Source organism: Balaenoptera acutorostrata (genome assembly GCF_949987535.1).
Source record: "Balaenoptera acutorostrata chromosome 3 unlocalized genomic scaffold, mBalAcu1.1 SUPER_3_unloc_1, whole genome shotgun sequence".
Classification (NCBI taxonomy): domain Eukaryota; kingdom Metazoa; phylum Chordata; class Mammalia; order Artiodactyla; family Balaenopteridae; genus Balaenoptera; species Balaenoptera acutorostrata.
In genome coordinates, this window is record NW_026645489.1 from 940,412 (window position 1) to 960,759 (window position 20,348).

Sequence of the window (20,348 nt, forward strand, 5' to 3'; positions counted from 1 at the left end):
GGGCCAGGGCCACCAGATCTAGCCAGCTCTGCCTCCCCTGGCCTCTGCCGGCCAACATTTTATCATCGTGTGGCACCAACGATGTCAGAGCAATGCTAGACAGTGACCGGGAACCACTGGCTCTCAACCCTCCAGGGGTCCGTCCGCTGCCGGCCAAAGCCCCTCTGAAGCATATCTGAAAAGAGCACAAGCCGCCTTCTTACTGATTGGCTGTAGGCAAGTGATTTAAACTTCCTTGGGCCTCAGTTTTGTCACCTAAAAAAATGGGGAAGTAATTCCATTTTTTCCATGGATTGATGTAAGTACCAAATGAGATACAAGATGTGGAGTGCCCAAGGCAGAGAGGGCCGCCTGGGATGTGCTCGGCAAACAGTGGCCTCTCCCGCAGCTCCATGGTGACGGCCTGAATCACTCCCTGGTGCTCAGGGCTCTGACCCCCGTCCAGAAGGCCCACATGCCACCAGGCACTGCCCCCAAAACAGACAGAAACTCACTTAACTTTTGATACGTTTAGACGTCATCTTCTTAATCAGATTAGAAAGCCTCCAACGACAAAAACTGTTGTTTCTTCTACTTCCCCTCGGTGCCTACAGCACACAGTACAGAGCCCCGTGCTGGCAGCTGCTCAGTAAACATCTGAGGTCGACAGGGTTTGAGTCAACACAGCTGTGAAATCATTTCAGAGCCAGAGGGGTCTCGGAGTAAAACGGAGCTGTGGTCTTGGAGGTGATCACCACTGTTCACGGCAATGGCCTTTTGGATTGGGTACCACTGCTCTCAATGCCACCGTCTTCTGCTGGCATCCTGGCATGTTCCTGGCATGGCAGGCGGGGAAACCGAGGCCCAGGTGGGTGAGCTGGTGAGGGGTGGAGCCAGGCACAGTATCCAAAGTCCCCCTGAAGGCCACCTGGCCCTGCCTCTAAGGACAGTCCATATTTCTACCCCCCTGTCCCAGAGCACAACTCTCACTTGGGGACACTTTCATAATCACTGTCTCACTGACTTCTCTAAGCGCTCTCAAGTTGGCTGCAACCGACAGTCACAGATAAGGCTGCTAGACTATCGTCAGGGTATGATAACGAGCCAACACAACTGAGTGGTCACTAAGTGCTCCAGCCGGGCAGAGTGTTTTACACGTGTTCTCACACGCCAGGCGCTAACAGTAAGAGTGGCAAATGCTTACACGCACTTGGGGCCGAGGGCATCATGCATGTTAACTTGTTGAAGCGTCTTTTTTATTTTTTAGAAGAAAAGGGCCCTGTGTATTGTTGTTCACCACGTTCGGCTCCCCGGCCTGCAGGCGGCTCCTAGGTCCCTGATCCCTGCCTGGAGGACCCGTGTGGCCACTGAAATGTTAGGAGTCCCCAGCTTGTGTCACTCTGGGGCAGAAACTAAGAGCCAGGATGAGCTTCACTGAGGTCTCTTCCCTCGGCCACCACGACCCGTTAGCAGCTGCCCGTCATCCAGGTCCCAGACGTGCAGCAGAGCTCAGCCAGCCCTCGGAGGGTGTGCAGTACAGGGTAGAAGGAGGCCTGTGCTGGGTCCCAGGAGCTGCTCGTTACTGCAGCGCGGCCGAGCCGATCCCCACAGAATGGAGAGGGAGGGGTCTTGAAAGTCACCCCCTCCGATGTCCTCCAGCATCTCAGGAGGACACTGGAGCCTGCAGCTACACTGCCAGGGAGCAGCGGGCCACATGCAGGCCCGCTTCCTGCCCCGGGGCCGGGCCCCAGCAGATTCTCAACTCTCGCCTCGAGGATCATCAGTGCTCTGAGGGCTGGACACGTGTTAACATACTCAGTCCCCCCACAGTCCTGGGAGGTGTGGACGACGGCTGTCCACTTTTTATAGACGAGGGAACTGAGCACATGCCAAAGGCCAGCCGGCAAGCAGTGGGGAGGCCGGCTCTGAATCCAGGCAAGGGCTCGCGTTATCAGCGCTCCTAACCACCCTGCTGTGGGCGCCCAACAGTCTGGAGGAGGAAAAAGGCAAATCTGAGGGCTCTAGACATTTGCACACAGAGTATAAGGAGGGCTCCAAGGAAGATATACAAGTGTTCAACAGACATGCAGAAAGATGCTTGACATCATTAGCTGCCAGGGAAATTTTAAACCAATTCAAAACTACAAGATACCATTGCACGCCCACTAGGATGGCCAAAATCAAAGTCAGATAAGTGTTGGCAAGGATGTAGAGAGACTGGAACCTTTATATGCGGTGGGGATCTAAAATAGCACAGCCACCAGGGAAAACAGTCTGGCGGTTCCTCAACCGACCACCTGCCCCAGCAATTCCACTCCTGGGTGTATACTCCAGAGAAATGAAAACACACGTACGCATAAAAACATGCGCATGAATGCTTCCGACAGCATTCTTCATAACAGGCAAAAGGTGGAAACCACCAACTGTCCACCAGCTGATGACTGGACAGACACAATGTGGTCTAGCCATACACTGGAATATTATTCAGCCATGAAAAGGAAAGCAGCACAGATTCACGGTACAACATGGATGAACCTTAAAAACATTATGCTATGGGAAAGAAACCAGTCACAAAAGATGGTATTGTCTTTTGTTTTTGGCCTCTACACGTGGCCTGTGGGATCTTAAGTTTCCCAACCAAGGATTGAACCCGCGCCCTCGGCAGTGCAAGCGTGGAGTCCTAACCACTAGACCACCAGGGAATTCCGAAAGACGGTGTATTATATGATTCCATGCATATTAAAGTCCAGAACAGAGAAATCTGTAGAGACAGAAAGTGGTGGTTGTCTACGGCTGGGGTGGGCGGGGGGTGACAGTTAAAGGGTACAGCATTTCTTTCTGAGGTGATGAAAATGTTCTAAAACTGACTGTCGTGATGGTTGTACACATCTGTGGATACATTAAAAACCACTGGATGGTACACTTTGAAAGAGTGAATTGTATGGTATGTGCATCATATCTCAATAAACTTGTTTCTTAAAAGGATAAGGGGTAGGGGGTAGGGAGCTGGGCTACTGAAATGCTACTTCCTTTCAGGTAATGATGACGAAGAACCAACGGGCAAAGTGTGCGTTCTCTGCCGACATCCCCGCGGCGAGGGAAGAGCACCCTCCCAGATCCACTTCATACAACCAAACAGCTGACGGGACCCGAGAGGTGAGGGGGGCGGGGCATCGTCCTGCACGGGCCCAGGAGGGCCGGGCCGGACCGCTCAGAGGCTGGCCTGTCACGGCTGAGCAAGGAACACTCAGGACCACAGGGGCCCTGGAGTGAGGAGGGGTCACAGCTGAGCCTCCGATGGCATGAGTCCCTCTCCATCTCAGAAAATTGCCAGGTTCCAGTGACCACGGTGTCCCCACTGCTTGGAGTTCAACCTGCACTGGCAATTCCCGCTCCTAAGCAGGGCCTCTCGTTCCAGTCAAATCTGATCTTATCGCTCCCACCCCGAGCCTTCAGGATAAAGTCCAAGCCCCACAGCCTGGTGTGAAAAGCACTCTCTCCACTCTTATGGTCCTGCAGGTCCCCACATCCGAAGGGAGGTCCACGTGCACCCAAAAGGCGGTGCTGTCTGCCTCCTGAGCCCGCCCCGCCCCCTCCCAGCTACCCACTGGAGCCACTTCCTCCCTCCCCTGACCCGCCTGGGCGCCCTGCACCAGCCCCGCACCCACGACGCTCTTCCACTTCACAGACACGTAGGCGTGTCTCCTACGTACCAGGCACTGTGTGCGGCAAAGGGGATACCCGGGGAGCTTGAAGCAGACGTGATCCCTGCCCCTGCGGAGCTAACCCCCAGATGGAGAGACTGGCAGAAGCAACCAGTAGAGAATGACAAACTTCCAAATGGAGGGAAGGAAAGGTGCAAAGTATTAAGGGCCCGGGACAGGGAATGTATCCTAGGTCAGGTAATCAGAGAGACATCCCTGAGGAAGGGATACCTGAGCTGAGAGCTGGGGGTGGGGATGAATTCCAATTAAGGGAACGTCCTGTGCAAAGGCACTGAGGTGGAAAAGAGCTCAGAGGTTGAGCAGCTGCTGCAGGAGGGCCAGCAAGGCAAGGAAGGGGCAGGTGGGACAAGGTGAGGCTGGGGAGGTGGGGAAGGAGACCGCGGCCAGACTGCAGGCCTCACGGGCCACGTCAGAGGCTACAGTCTTCACTATCATCGCAATGAAAAGGTGTGAAAGAGTTTTTAGTCAGGACGAGCGGGGATCAGGTCCGCGTGTCTCCTAGTTCGTCACTCCGGGGTCCGCGAGTGCAGTTCCTGTTTCGCGAGGCCTCCCCTCCGGGCTGGGAGCTCCTGTGGGTGGTGCTCAGCAAGCAGTGTGCAGAGGGAGCTGTCCCTGTGGCCACACAGGGGGTCCAGGGGCCATCTGGGGGACACTTAACATCCTTCCAGCTAATGAAGATGGGGAGGAGAGGTGACAGTTTAGACTCATACCTCCTCCTTCCGAGCTCATTCAGGGAAACCCCAGGAAGATCCACCTAGACGGTACCACCTGACTCATGGAATACAGTCACCATAACGCTTCTAGCAATTCTGGGGCAGCAGCAGAAGGGGTCCCCCTCAGCCCCCCGGGCCACACCTGACACCTGGCCCTGGATGCCACAGTGAGAAGGCTCTCGTCGCTCCCCTGAAGAAGCAGCTCTAGAGGCCAGGAGACCCCACCACCACCCCAGCGCCGCTCGCCCCGATGGACTCGGCCCCCAGGGGACCTCTGTCCAGGTCTGTTCCCTGATAACTGAATCTCGGGCAGAGCCTCGGCGGCACCAAGCTGTCGGCTCCAAAAGAACTTGGCGCAGAAAAACAACTGAATCATCCTGATGATTCTCCAAGCCAAGCCCTCTTGAGGACAATATTTCTTTTGGGGGGGGGGGAGGGAGGTGGCAGCTTGGGAGTTGATTTCTATGGCAACCAGCTTTAGTGATCTGCATCAGCTCCAGACACACAACCCCCAACCTGTCCACAAGGGCAGCCAGAAAAAAAGCATAACCTCTCAGCTCTGAGAATTCCTGTCCATCCCTGGGTCCTGGAGGTTTAACGGAAGCATCCCATGGGCGGAATGCTCTAGGGCTGTCAGAAACATCTCAGAAACTCATCTATCTTGACCCACACAGCCCCAAGCCACTTCCCCAGGGACCCAAATATTGCCTTTGGTGAAGGCCCTTCGAGCTGAGCCCTTTCTGGGGCAAACCACCTTTCTCCGTTTTCTTACAACAAAATGCAGAAAGACCAGCTTTGCAAACCCAAGCCCGGGGCCCCGCTTCCCGGTCTCTGAAATCTGAACGTCCCTCTGCCTCTCCTGACCCTGGGCCCCTCCCCACACCTAAGCCCATGCCTCCCTGTTCATGTCCCGAGAATAAATATTAAAACAGGAATCTGAAAACGACGGCACGGTCAAGGTCAAGTGTCAGTCTGTGGCCTGGCTCTGAACTTGAATCTCGTATCTCGCGCAGGGTGGGAAGACCAGGTCAGTGCCGACAGTCCGGGGCCCCGTGGCGGGAGGATGGCCTGTGTGCTGCTGAGCAGCCCTCACCTGGCACCTCTCAGTCCCTCTCTCCACCGGCCCCTGCCCTTCTCCTCTCTTCTCAGGGCCTGTGCAAAGTGCAGCCTGTCACCCTTCTCCCCAAAGGATTGTGCTCTTCGCAAAAGAGGAAACGTCCCGGCCTTAGCAGATATCCGCTTCATGCTCAAGCACAGACGGCAGTGAAAATTTATCCCAGAGATACTGAGACTGGAAGGTTATCCTGAGGTCACCTCAGGCATCTGAGGGCCGGCTGCTGTGTGTGCCCTGGGTGGGACAGACTCCTGGGACCCAGCCGAGACCTCCCTGGGAAATGCAGCCGGTGGCTGAAACCCTTGAAGCTGCACGTCCCCACGTCCTGCCTGACATGCTCTCCAACCTTCTCTGCACAAGAACAGGAACACAGGGGTCCAAGTTCCCCTTCAGTGCTCAGCCACCGCCTGCCTGCGCCGTGGGCTGTGGGTGTGAGTGCGGGGAGCAGGGGATGGGAGGCCCCCCAGGGTTGGTTGTTCCCTAACTCCCCGTCCTTTATCTAAGAAAGTAATGACACAGGCAGTAGCGGTGGGAGCAGCTGTAAGAACTCAGCAAATATTAGACACTTCTACATACTCCAAGACATTTACTTCTCGTAGCAACCTGCCCACCCTAAGAAGTAGGACCTAGCAGCAACCCCATTTTACAGAAGAGGAAACTAAGGCTCGAGGGGGTCATGTGATCACACTGGTATCGACCACCAACTAAGCACTCGCTGGGGCCTGAGCACCAGGTGAAGCACTTCTTACGCATCGTGTTGTTTACTCCTCCCAGCACGGTATGAGGTTTTCCTGGTACTAACACCATTTTACAAATAAGAAAACTGAGGCTTGGCGAGCTCACAGAGGAGCCCAAACACGCCTTTCCCCACGGCCCCCCAGCCCCACGGAAGCGGAAGAGCCTTCAGGTTGCTGGCCAGGCAAAGGCCTGCAGGGCGCCACGTGTGGACAGCACACCTCCCCAGGTGCGTGGGGGAGTGGGAGGGGACACCAGCAGGGCCACAAACGGGCCACCAGGGCTCAGGGAGCCACTTGCTCACGGGAAGCGGGAATCTGGCAGAGTCGGTCAAGGAGGGGGCGAGAGCCACAGGGAGGTGAGGGAGGCTGAGGTCACCGACCCTGGACACATGGGGGAAAGAAAATGCTGTCAGCAGGAGGGCTACTATGTGGCGATGAGAGTCCCCTTTGTCCTGATAAAGAAAGACAGGACGTCAACCCTCCAGTTATCACACACTGCAAAGTGCTGGCTCGAGCATCCCTCCCACAGGGAGGCCCTCTCTCTCTCGGCTGCATTTTCACTGATAACATGACCTTGTTTTTCATGACCCCTGAGCCACTTTCCTGAGGAATGAATCACACTCTTGTCCACAACACAGAAAACACAGGGCAAGTCAGCGGCGGCAATGGCAGCACCCCCTAAAGTGGTGGGCGGGTTACCGTGGGGTCAGGACCCAGGCTACTGGGGAAACGGGGAAGGGAGAAGGGAAAAGACAAGAAGACTTGGTCCCAGCTCAGAGATGGGCACACAGAGTCAAAGCCGTGAGCTCGGAGAGGGGTTCTCCACCAAGGCAGGACTCAGGGGCCAAGGGCAGCCGCTCCAGTTCAAAGGCCCTCGGGGGTCCCTTTCTCCAGGGGTGGCAAGAGGGTTCCGCCCCTGTGCCAACTCAACACCTGTGGCTGCGGCTGTGTGTCGCTGAGGACGCAAAGGCACGTGTGGACTCTGCAGTGCTCAGATCGGTAAATCAGGTCTCTAAGCGTAGAGGGCAGAGAGGGTTCCAACCGTGCCCTGGTTCAATCCCGTCTCGCCTCCGACGAGACGGAGGCCCCGGCAGGGAAGTGCCCGACCACAAGCCCATGTCTTCTTGGCAGTGGCAGAGCCGTGTGTACACAGTACGCGGCAAGACAGCTCCACGGCTTTAGAAATGCACAGAACCACTCCCAGCCTTCCGCCTCACCCCTCCACGCACCTGGAACCTGTGCACCAGCTCCAGGGACTGGCTGTCGTTCTGGTCGGCTTCGAGGATGACATCGGTCAGTTTGTGGATGATGACGTCCAGGGGGCCCTGCTCCTCGACTGGCCGGCTAAGGTTCAGCTGCAAGCGGGAGACACAGAGAAGAAGAACAACTTCAGCTCCTGGGCCCGCTGCCCCGTCTACCCCGTCCCCTCTGCACGTCCCCGCGGCACGGCGAGGGGGCAGGAGGGGGCTGGCACTCGTGGGACAGGACGGGACAAATGGGGTGAACTCACTGAGGGCCTGGAGCCCTTCCGGGGCAGGCCCTGTGCTTACACTTCTGTCCCCGAGCCCCAAGCGGCCCGGGACACAGAAAATACACACGTGGAATCAGGGTGACGAAGTATCTGTGGGTCAGGGGAGAGTCACTGTGAAAGCATGTACTGGCCACACTGCAGCTGCCCTACCACCCAGGTTTTTCAGGTGGGCACACCAGGGTTCAGGGAGGTCAAGTCCAACGACTGAAGTCACACGGCCAGACCTGAACTGAGATCCAAGCGGACGCTCTCTCCACGAAACTACACACAGTCTCGGCAAAGCTGTGATCTGCGCGAATCTAAGAGCTGCTGCTTTGAGAGGCCAGAAGCTGGCACTTCACACTGAGATCAGGGCCTATGATGACAAAGTCAGGGGGCGCTGGGCTGCCTGGGGTCCCTGAGGCACGGCTCGCCCTGCTCCACTGGGGGACGTGTTTGTTTTTTCAAGAGCATGGGGTTGGGAAGGTCGGGCCCCGGGGGAGCCAGAGCTGCTGGCTGACAGACAGTCGGCATCACCTGACCCCCAAGACAGGAGCACCTGCCAACAGCCGGGGCCGCCTGACACCGAGCTTCCTGACTGGCCAGATGTCTGCCGCCCGGCACGCGGCCGCCACCAGCTGCACGGCCCGCTCCCTTGGAGGTGACGGCGCCAGCCCGGCACCTGGCTGACCCCCCCGGGTGGCCTCAGCAGAGGCCGGAGACGGCCACCAGCCCCATCCCTGCCCTCAGCCCCACCCCCAGGGGGGCCTCCCTCCGGGATTCCTGGCTGTTTGTTTCAAAGTCATTCATAAAGAAATCACGGCGACAGCTCTGGGCAGACACTGTGCTAAAAACGTATGTCCGTTCGTTTCTTTTCATTTTCAAACCACACAGTGAGAAGCAATCCCACAAACACAGACTTCTGAGACCTGCCTAGGACCTCACGGTGAGAAGGCAGAGCCAGAGCTGAAGCCGGGCCTGTCGTTCAGCGCCTGTCCCCCGCCCCATGCCTGCTCTGTGCCACGGGAGGCTGTCCTCTACAGCCACGACCACCGGCTGCCTTGTCCTCTGGCTGCTGGCCGAGTCCGGCCATTTGGAGGCCCCAGCAGAAGATGGGAGAGGAGGAGGGGAGAGGAGTCTGGCTGTTTGCTCCCACCGTCCCCATTGCGCAGGGCAGCCCCTCTCCCAAGACCACCACTGTCTCTAAGCTCTTCCTTCCCCTAGTCCCCTGAGGCCTGGGGTGGTGACAGCCCGCCATTCTCGGGGTGCCTCACCACCTCCCGCTGGCTCCTTTGACCCTGCCCACACCTTGCCAGCCTCCCTTATTTAAACTCTTTTTCCGTTAAGGCTTCGGAATGTGCCAGCTCTTTTCTGCTGATATCCTTAACTCCTCTTTTTTATTGTCTGCCAGGAAAGATGTTAAGGGATTTTACCTATTTGGAAAAAAAAAAAAAAAAATCCCATGGACTTCACCAAAAGAAAATACTGAAGAACACCGATCCTTCCCCGTGGTGACTAGCCTGTGTACAAAACAGCAAAAATCAGACCAGCTGAGAAGCTGGTCATCTTCTGGGACTCCTGGACGGGGAAGGGAAACGGCATTTGTCCTCACAGCACAGCCAGGAGCTGGGGGTGACGGTCCCCCTTCACAGACCAGGACACCTAGAGCCCAGGAGGAAAAATGACCGGGCAAGGCCTCGCGGGTGGGAGATGGCCCGGCTGGGGCCTGGACAAACAGTGACGCCAATGGGCTCAGCCCGCAGCCAAGCTGCTAGGTGTCCTGGGGCCTGTGCAAAAGCCTAGCAGCATCCCTGGGCCTCAGTTTCCCCTTGGATAAAAAAACAGTAAACTCCAAGGACCTTTCCGCTTCTGTCCGCGGATTCATTATTACATTCCCATCCAACTCCACTTCCCAGAATAAAACAGAATTGGAAGGAAGGCAGAGCAGCCAGTGGGAAGTGGGAACAGGGGCAAAGAACACCTCATTCTCAAGGTGCCACAGACACAAGCCCATTTGTGTTGTAACCGCGGCTCCACTGTGACAGGCACCAAAACAAGAGGCCAATATTTTCAGACCAAGACAGCCACGGATGGAAGAGAACTGGGTCACATGGTGATGCTGGGCAGGGCGCCCCGGGCCTCAGAAACCCCATCCCAGAGGGAACATTTCCCATGCAGCAAGAGGGGACAGAGTCAGCCCCTGAGAGGAACCTGGCGTCCCAGTGCGTTTGCGGAAGGAGGTGGGCAGGAAATGCCCTCAGCTCAGGCTCGCCTGGCATCACCCAAGGCCTGTAGACCTGACAACCGTGGGCTGTTTGGAAAATAAGCTCCCCGCGTTCCCGGCCGCCCCACTGAAGGTAAACAGTTGAGTTTTGGAAGCCGGCCACCTTCCTTTGTGTATTTTCCAAGCATTTTTGTGCCAGTGAAACCCTTTCACGAGAACAGCAATCAGGACACACGTCAGGCCTGGATGGTCTCCGCTCAGCATCGCTGCAGCATCCTTGCTGGGGCCCAAGCAGAGCTGCCAGTGGCTCTAAAAGGCCCTCCAGCACCGCCTTTCCTCAAGGGACCAGGCAAGCCTTGGTCATCCTGAGGGGGTCTACCCCAAGGAGCCGGCAGTCTCTCCCCACTGGCTGGGAAGGGGGAGAAGGCCCTCTGGGGCTGCATCCTCAGGAGCGGTACTCAGTAGGCTCTGGGCGCACGTGGGAGAGAACCCAGGACCCTGCAGAGGGGGGGACCCTCAGAGGGGGGATGACACAGGAGGGACCCTCAGGAGGGGGAGGCAGTGCCACAGAGGAGGGGACACTGCAGAGAAGGGGGACCGCAGAAGACAGGACCCTCAGGAGGGGGATACTGCAGAAGAGGGGACCCTCAGAGAGGGAGGGTGTCAGAGACGAGGGGCCCTCGGATGGAGGGTGCTGCACAGAAGGGAACCCTGGGACCGGGGGAGGCGCCTCAGAGGATTCATTCCCCAGATGCAGTGGGGGTGGGGGCTCGGGTGGAAGTGAACTCACTTCAGTTGTGTCATTTTGTTTTTCTGACCACACTGTGTTCGCAGAAAAGGGAACTTTCCCAGGGACCTGTTCTCTTCCTCAGAAAGGGTCCCTCTCAGCCAGTCACAAGGTGTCCCGATGAAAGGGCCGCCTGCCGTGGCCAGAGGAGGTCTGCAGGCGCCACGTTTCCAATTCATGCCACCCTGTGAGGCCAACGCTGGATGCTGTTCTGTGAGCGCTCAGAACTCGGAGAAAACAAGGGCCCCCTGTTTCCTCGGCGAAGAAGGCAGTGAGGCGGACTAGGGTGGAGGGAGGGCTGGGAGGAGATGGGACAAAGGCCCGCGGACCCCGGTGGCCTAACAGTCACCTCTGGCCTCCGAAACAAGCAACCCCATCATGCCCAGGCCCGGACCCAAGGTGAGCTGGGCTCCGCCTACCCCCGTCTTCCCCACCACCTGGTCGAGGAAGACAGGATGGGATAATGGGCACAGCAGACGCCTGGAAACCCCTCCCGGCTCAGATGCTTCTGGGCTGGAGCAGGTCACTTAATTGCTCTGTGCCTCGGTTTCCCTATTCATAAAATGAGGATGTCGTAACTACACCTCCCAGGGCTGGATGAGAACATTCCGTTTAGAGATGTGGCACATGAGCCCTCCAGACAAGTTCCTGCTTCTGCTTGGTCACTTGTTAATTCGACAAGTATTTTCTGGACCCCTCCTGTGTGCCAGGCACAGACGACGACCCCTGCCCTCTCAACTCAGGGCCTCAGGCGGCCGTAGGAACATCTCTGTTCACTTTGGATGCAGCCCCAGCTGCCCCAGACCTTGCACAGGGCAATGCTCTGCTCCTCTGCCAGAGCGAGCCCTCTGCCTGGAATGTCCCCCACCCCACATCCCCCTGTCCACATGCGAGCTCTTACTCATCTTCCAAGTCCCAGCTCAGAAGGTCAATCCTTTTCCAGACTTCTGAACTCACCCCTCCCCAAACAGGAAGAATTAATGGCTCCCTCGTCTCACCCGTGTCCCCAGGACCCTCTGCACATCCCTCCAGGATTGCAATGTAACTTCCAAGTATAAAGGCATTTCTTTAACCCTCTGTCTCCTCCACAAGACCGTGAGATCCCCAAAGACCAGGGCTGGGGCTTGGCATCCCCAGGACCTAGAACCGGGGCTCCAGGCAAGAGCTCGGTAAACGTTTGCTAAATGCGCTGGCAGTTTTAAAGAACAGAGAGAACAACGCAGACCAAGGAGGAGGGGCTTTCCACAGAGCAGGGTGACTCTTTTCTGCTAAGAGGGTTGAAATAGCCTCCCAGAGGAAGAGGTGTCCAGATCAAGCCATGGAGGGGAGAAGGAAGAATGGGACCTCCAGACATGGGCGGCGGAAGGGAGGTGTAATCCAGGTAGAGGGGGCAGCTGCAAAGATGCAGGACTCACCTGCATTAAATCCTCTCCTGTATCTATCAATTCCAAATGCCTCAGGTGCCCTAAGCTACCACCTCAGCAGAAAGAGCTTTTCCTACAGCACTGGCCCCTGAATGGCACCTTGGGCAGGGGGGGTAGGGTGAGGGGTGGCCCATAACCGCCCCTCTCTCATGCCCGATCGGCAGGCTGGAAGCCGAGGACCCAGCGGAAGACTCCAATGCCTAGGGGACCCGAATTCGGCTGTGGTATGAACAACTAATAAATCTTCAGTGCATTAAGCCACTAAGAATTTGGGGTTGCCGGCTTTGGCAGTTAGTCTACCCTAATACAGTCCCCAGAGGGGAGAGTGTGGATGGGGGAAGGGCGGGGGGTGCCGAGATGAGATCAAAGGCAGAGGGTTTCAGCTCTCTGGAGGGTTCTCTGGGCTGTACTTCCAGCTCTCCCTTTGCTCCCAAACTCCTGCACGTGCTTCCCTGACGTGATCAATAACCAGCTAGACACAAAAGAAGCAGGTTCATCGGGGAGGCTGGGGACTCGGGAGAACTGGCTCCCACCCCTGCTCACGCTCGGGGCCATTCATCCTCTCTGGATGCAACATGCAAGGTGTTCTACCCAGAGGCCTGGGCTGCTAAAAAAAGTCTACACTTCTCTGAACACCCAGACAGGCTGTAACTGACCTCTCAACTGCAAAGGCTGCAAGTGAAGCCAGTGAGGACATCAGGCAGGTGTGGTTTCACAACCATGCTCGGCAGCCGGGTCTTGTCAGGAGTGGCTGTGAAGCTATGAGGCCTGACACATTATTTAAGCTCTGTGTCGCTCTCACGGGTCCCCAGCTCAGGCTGTTGTGAGAATTGAACCAGTTAATGTGTGTAAATTACTTAGGACGGAGCCCAACACAGGGCAAGTGTGCAAGAGCCATGCACCGGTGCCTGGACAACAAGGCTTCTGGCCTCAAAACTCAGGTTCCGAGGGGGGTGACCACACAGCCCTGTCCTCAAATGGGGTTTTCCTGGATGATAGGAGTGTCTTTTATTCTGATGGGGCAACACTTGGTGGGCTGGATAGGGGCGGGTCACCAGCAAGATTAAGGCATGATTAGATCAAGCCATGACTACAACTTTCAGCCCCACTCCCTATCCTTTGGCGGGGGGGGGATGTGCTGGAAAATGAAATCGTGACAAATCATGCCTTTGTGATGAAGCTTTCACAGAAAATTCCACAGGTACGGGGTTCAGGCAGCGTCCTGGCTGGTGAGCACGTGGAGGGGCTGGGAGAGTGGGTTGCTCAGAGGGCACAGAAGCCTCATCCCACGCACCTTGCCTGACGCACCTCTTCCATCTGGATGTTCAACTGTATCCTTTCCCATAACCCTTTATAATAAGCTGGTAAATAGTAAGTCCACTGTTTTCCTGAATTCCGGAAGCCACTCCGGCAAATTAATCAAACTAGAGGAGGGGGTCATGAGAACCTGTGACTCACAGCTTGAGGGGTCAGGAGCACGGGTAACAACCTAAACTTGCAATCAGCATCTGATAAGCCCACAAGGATTCATCTAGTGGGACTGAGTCCTTACCCTGTGGCATCCGACACTCATCTCCAGGTGATTGGGGTCAAAACTGAGTTAAACCGTGGGACACCCAGCTGGTGTCGCAGGATTGCGTGGTGTGGGAAAAGCCCCCCGACACCTGCTATCAGACATGGTGAGTGTGTAAAATTGTGACAGTAAAGGAGAATTGCAGGAGGTATGCTTTTCCTATTCAGTTGTGCACTCAAAAAGATCAGCTATTCCATTTCCCTATTCTTAGTCTTCACATTACTACTGACCAGTGGAAATTTCCCCCATGTACTGTTAACAAGAGCTCAGGTGCAGGCGAGAATTTGAATTCTGCAAAGCTAGGTCACTTGTCCTAGCTCATATTAGACTCCTCAACGTGTTCACGCTGCCACATTAAAATGGACCATCATTGTTAATGATGATAAGTAACACAGAGTCCTGACTTTGGGCCACAGACGAGCTAACAAGCACTGACCGCAGGAGATGCAGGTGAGGACACTGGGTCACGGACAGGTTAAGTGGCCTGCCCAAGGTCATCCCATTACAGCTGCATGGGAACCTGGTCTCTCTCCTGCCAAAGCCAGACAATTAGCCACTAAGCCAAAGGGTGCCCCGGGCACCTGGGCTTTCCTTCCATCCCTTTTCTGCCCCTCAATTCACCCCTGCGGATGGCGTGTTTTCAGCTGTGACTTCCAATGCAAGTCACTAGATGAAAAGTTTTTGACTCAGCCAAGGTCCAGACTCAATGGCCCTGATGAACAGCAAGTGGGCAGAAGTCTGATTTATTCCTCTGGACTCTCCACAGGTCTGAGAAGCGGGGACGGATCTGCCATATGCAACATGGAAAGGCCCCGCCGGGCAGAAGCAGGGCTCTCCCGAGAGAAAAGTCAGGTCTGGTGCCTCAGGGACAGACTGCAAAAGGGTGCCTGGCCTCGGAGGATGCAGCCCCAGTCCCGTGTTTCTTGGTGGGGTTGGTTCCAAAAGATGACAGGGGAGAGCAGCCCGAAGGCCCTTCCCAGCAAGAGCGACTCTCCCTCCCAAAGGAGCTCAAAGTGGCCCTCAGAGACCTCAGGAGCTGGGGGTCACGTGGGGCTGGCCACCAAGACCTGCAGGCTGAGCCAAGCACGACGCTGGTCACCCCGGCAGCCTCTGCCCCAACACTCCCTGACCCACTGCCCCAATCTCTCAGCAACTGGTCTCCAATTACTAGCATAACAAACAACAATCTGGTTAAGGCAGAAGCGTGGATAACCTTTCTCCCCCAGAAGAGGAAGGGCCAACTCGCTTCAACGGCCTAATGATGAAGGTCCCTTGTGTGCAGCTCCAAAGTTCTGGGAATCTGCAAGCCAACTTTATCTCAAGGAGCCGGAGAAGTCATTGCCTCTAGCACTTAAGACAGTGTTGGCAAAGCCTTAGTGCCGGGCTGAGCCCTCAGCAGGCCGTCCGGCAGGCACGGTGCCGAGGAGCAGTGTCATCTCTCCCTTCCTGGAGACTTCTCTGCTCTCGGACCCTCCAAACCCTCAGCAGTCACAGTGCTTGCTGGATCCGCTTCCTCCGAGACCAACCAGTAACTGCCCTTCGGGTTCAGATCGGACTTTTCTGGGCCCCAGGCAGGATGCTTACACCACTGGTGAGTTTCAGAAAAAAGAGTTCTCCTTGGCCTGTGTGCCCTCGCTGAGGTCCAGGACTGTGTCCTGTTCCTCCCTGTGACCCCTGCATAGCCTGGCACAGTGCCCGGCTGTGCCAGAGACCAGCTAACACGTGCTGAAATGCTTCCCTGAGGCTAGAGACTCAGACCATCCACCCATCAACCTACCCATCCGTTCACACAACGTTTATTGAGCACTTACACAGCCACCTCTCCAAGTAAATGTTATCCCCATTGTGCACTGAGAAAATGAAGACAGAAGGACAAGGTAACTTGCCCAAGGGCACTGCCAGTGGGGGGCAGGCCCAAGGGATTTCTGACCCCAGTCTCTTACCTGCTCCTTTCCCCACAGCCATCACCCTCATTCTGTTTTCAGCACGCTGTCCCGGCTCCCAGGGGCCAGGACCCCCAAGGTGCCCTAGCTTAGTATGCCTACACCGTGCTCAGGGAGGGGGGTTCCACAGGGCCCATTGGAACCCCCAATCAAAGTCTTCTGCAGAAGTCCAAGTGGTCCCAGGAACAAGCTGCAGACACCCTGAGCCTGGCAGGGTGAGAAAGTCGAGGGTGCCTTGGGGCCACAGAGCGAACAAGGATACATGCCCAGGGGACAAGCAGGGTGATATGCACGCCCCAGTTCCAGCACTAGGTCGTGCACCCTGCAGAGAGGCGGCCTGGCCTCACAGGGAGCCCGAGACGTCCAAGGCCTTACAGTAGCTGCGTTCTCAGCCAAGCTAGCAGGCCATGAACTTCCGGGGGCTAGAAAGGCCGGGCTCCAACCACAGCACAAAAGAGCAAAGGAGGAGCCACCCCTCGGTCACCCGCACGGCTTCCTGGGCTTGAGTCTTGCCCTCCCAAGCAGAACATGAGCGTCTTGAGGCCCCCTGCCTCTGGGTGTCTGTGTACAACCAAGTATAATGCAGGATCGGAGAGTCACCAGACACTGACCCTCAAGGACCCAAGAGGGTGGATGAGGAAAAGAGGCAAAGGGACAACAGTCCCCACAGACAGGCTTCCGTTCACCTCAGCTGACCATCCCAAAGCTAAAAGCCTGGGCTGAGACGGGGTGAGGCTCTCCATCCGAGCTCTCAGCCAGCTCAATTCAAATGCCACCATCCCTCTTGCAGAGCCCCCCCGACCCCAACCCTGCACCGGCTCTCACCTTTCTCCCTGCACTTCCCACCGAGGATTTCAGATCAAGCACTGACCGACCTGGATGCCAACTTCCCTCCCAGATGGTAAACTTGAAGTTGGTACCCAACGCATGCTGCATCCTCCACCCGAACGACACGCGCGGCCAACAAGGTGATGGAGGTGTGAGAGATCGGCACTCTGCGGGCCACAGGGGTGAGTGTCTGCAGGGAGCAGAACGTGACTGCAGGATGTGCAAAAGCAAATGGGGTGAGACGTGTCTCATTTGACAAACTCTCAAAACATCAAGAACGCAATAACTGCAATCCTTGTTTCTGCTCTTTAAGATTTAAATAAAAGAGAAACCGCCACTGCTTCACGAATCAGACACAAAAGACTGTTCTTCAGTCTGGCCTTGTTTTCTCGGAATCTCAGTGTGTGGGGATGATGAGAGTACCTGCTTTGTAGGGCTGCTCTTTCAGCCGTTCGCTCATCCTTTCACCCACCCGCGCACCCAGCCGTGCATTCGTTCACTCACTCAGCAGTTCCTGTGAGTGAACACTTTGTGCCTGGCTTTGCTTGAGTGCTGAAGATACAACAGTGGACAGCACGGCCAAGGTCCCTGTCTCAGGACCTCATACTCTAGTGGAGGAAGATGGACAATAAACAAATAAATAAAATAATTTCAGGTGCCATCAAGCATCACAACATGAAGAAAATCAGTGTAGAGCGCATACTGCGGGGGGAAGGGGGTGGGACGGACTCAACAGAGAAGGCCTGTTAGGAGTTGAATTCTGTCCCCCCACCAAAAACGTTAGATTGAAGTCCTAACCGTCAGTACCGTAGAAGGTGACCTTATTTAGGAACTGGCGCATTGCAGATGTAATTCGTTAAGCTGAGGTCATACTGGAGTAGGGTGGGCCCCTAACTCCATATGACTGGTGTCCTTATAAAAAGGAGGAATTTGGGTGCTGACACACATCAGGGAGAATGTCACGTGAAGATGAAGGTGGAGACCAGGGTGATGCATCTACAAGCTAAGGACACCAAAGATCACCAGTAACACCAGAAGTTAGAAGAGAGGCCTGGCAGGTCCTCCCTCACAGCCTCAGAAGGAACCCACCCAGCTGACACCCTGATCTCGACTGCCAGCCTCCGGAGCTGTGAGACAATACATATGTTGTTTAAGCCGCACAATCTTGAATTCGTTACAGGGCAGCCCAGGGAACTAACGCGAGGCCTCCCCAAGGACCCACCATCTGAGCTGAGACCTGAACAAGGAGAAGGACCCAGGAATGATGGAGGAGGAACGGGGAAAGCCGGGTGGGGCCGAGCACAGGCTGCATTGGGGTGGGGTGGGGTCTCAGGGGGAGGGGGACAAGGACATGGGGCAGGTTGTGTAGAGCTGCCAAGGACGGGACTGGGAGTTGGGAAGGTGTCCCCAGTGGGAGGGGAAGTCCCCGGAGGGCGCTGGGCAGGGAGTTACCTCTCAGTTCTCTCTGAAGAGACCACTCTGGAAGTTAACACCTGTGAGGTGTCGGCAACCGGCCTCGAACACACTGGAAGCACTTAACATGCACAGTTGTCAATTTTATGGCCTCACAGAACAGAGGGTTTAAGAAAGAACTTCAAAAACCAGGATACTCTGAAGAGGGCAGGTCAGGAGCCTGCACTGACCGGCCGAGTAACGGGGGGCCATCACTTTCCTTGTCTGTAATATGAGGCCCCCGGGGCTGGTACCCAGAGCTGGTGGGATGAGAATAGCTGACCACCCCCAGCTGGGATTCCCAAACCATGCCCCCTTGCTCCCTGCCCAGCCCTGGCTCCCGGCCCAGGGTGGTTTTTTTCCTGCTGACAACAGAAAACACATCTCAATGTTGCCTTTATCTCCACGATCTTTGCAGAACGGCAACTGGCAGCTCGGGTCACAAGCGGCTAAGAATTCTCCAGGCCAAAAATACATACTCTTTGTGCCTCCTCTTTAACAATAAGAAAGGAAAACTTTGAGTCAAACTTCTACAAAGCCTGCAAAGATTATTTTTCAAGCCCCAAAGCAGTACCCTTTCTATAGTCATTTATTTCCAGTCCAAAGAGAGCATCCCTTGAGGCAGTTTCCAAACTGGTATTTGATATAATGTTAATGAAAGCATTTTTTAAAAATTAAACACATCCCATGAAAAAGAGAAGTTCAGTACTCTCCAAATCGCTTGAAAAGGCGCTGGGTAGTATCAAGTCAAACTGGCATCTTTAGCGCAGGGCTCAAGTATTTTAAAATGCTCGTGTGCACTGGCCACTGACAAAGGGAGAAAGTTGGCGCTAGAACCCTTCCCAAACTCACTTGGGAGAATTCTAGAGAATGCCGGGTCTCAGAAATGTAGAAACTTAACCAAACCACCACGGAAAATCCTAGACAATGTATGTGCCCACCCCTGCCCTGCAATGGGAGGAAGTCCCCAAGGATCACCACACACCACACGGGAGGGGGCAGCTTGATGCACTTCTGATCAGCAACTTCCCAGAGCGGCACGCGGTGACCCTGATAGGTGGCTAAGACTCGTGACGGGGAGACTGCAATGCCCTCAACGGCTCTCAGCAGCTGGCTTTAAGCTCAGCTTTTAAGCTCAGGTCAACGGGTGACAGTGGTGACAGGACAGCTCACGCACCCTGAGAAGCCAGCCCTTCTGGCCGGGGGTGGGCCTGCGTCCAGGCCTTCTGCAAAGGGCCTGGCAGTTCCATCTCACTGCGGCAACAGCTGCTTAGAGGCGCTTAGGAGGCCTCGACAAGGAGACGCCCGGAAGAGACTCAGAGTGAAAGCAGAGAGCTGAAAACGCCCGCGAGCACGGCAAAGGCTCCACTTCCTAAAGCAGGGCGGAGGAATGAAATCAGTCGCGGGTTTTTCCCAGGGTCTACAAATTAAATCAGCGAGTCCATTCTCTACGTCTGCATCTTTATTCCTGTCCTGCCCCTAGGTTCTTCATAACCGTTTTATTTTCTTTTTTTTTTTAAGATTCCATATATATGTGTTAGCATACAGTATTTGTTTTTCTCTTTCTGACTTACTTCACTCTGTATGACAGACTCTAGGTCCATCCACGTCACTATAAATAACTCAATTTCGTTTCTCTTTATGGCTGAGTAATATTCCATTGTATATATGTGCCACATCTTCTTTACCCATTCATCTGTCGATGGACACTTAGTTTGCTTCCATGTCCTGGCTATTGTAAATAGAGCTGCAATGAACACTGTGGTACACGACTTTTTGAATTATGGTTTTCTCAGGGTATATGCCCAGTAGTGGGATTGCTGGGTCGTATGGTAGTTCTATTTTTAGTTTTTTAAGGAACCTCCATACTGTTCTCCAGTGGCTGTATCAATTTACATTCCCACCAACAGTACAAGAGGGTTCCCTTTTCTCCACACCCTCTCCGGCATTTATTGTTTGTAGATTTTTTGATGATGGTCATTCTGACTGGTGTGAGGTGATACCTCACTGTAGTTTTGAGGACACGGGGAGGGGGAAAGGGGAGCTGGGACGAAGTGAGAGAGTGGCATGGACTTATATACACTACCAAATGTAAAATAGATAGCTAGTGGGAAGCAGCCGCATAGCACAGGGAGATCAGCTCAGCGCTTTGTGACCACGTAGAGGGGTGGGATAGGGAGGGTGGGAGGGAGACGCAAGAGGGAGGAGATATGGGGATGTATGTATATGCATAGCTGATTCACTTTGTTATAAAGCAGAAACTAACACACCATTATAAAGCAACTATACTCCAATAAAGATGTTTAAAAAAAAATTAAATCAGCAAATGCAAAAGTGTT

General features: G+C 55.1%; 1 protein-coding gene across 3 annotated transcripts in view; it reads right to left on the reverse strand.

The window, feature by feature from the left end:
• Window positions 1-20,348, reverse strand: part of ITPK1 (inositol-tetrakisphosphate 1-kinase) — a 162,716-nt gene that overhangs the window by 59,670 nt on the left and 82,698 nt on the right. For all 3 annotated transcript variants that reach the window (XM_057539189.1, XM_057539188.1, XM_007184258.2), the window contains one exon: window positions 7,498-7,623. Coding sequence is in view for 2 of the 3 variants with exons in the window: in XM_057539188.1 (XP_057395171.1) it covers window positions 7,498-7,623 (126 nt within the window). In the remaining variant the exon portion in view is untranslated. The remainder of the gene's footprint in view (window positions 1-7,497; window positions 7,624-20,348) is intronic.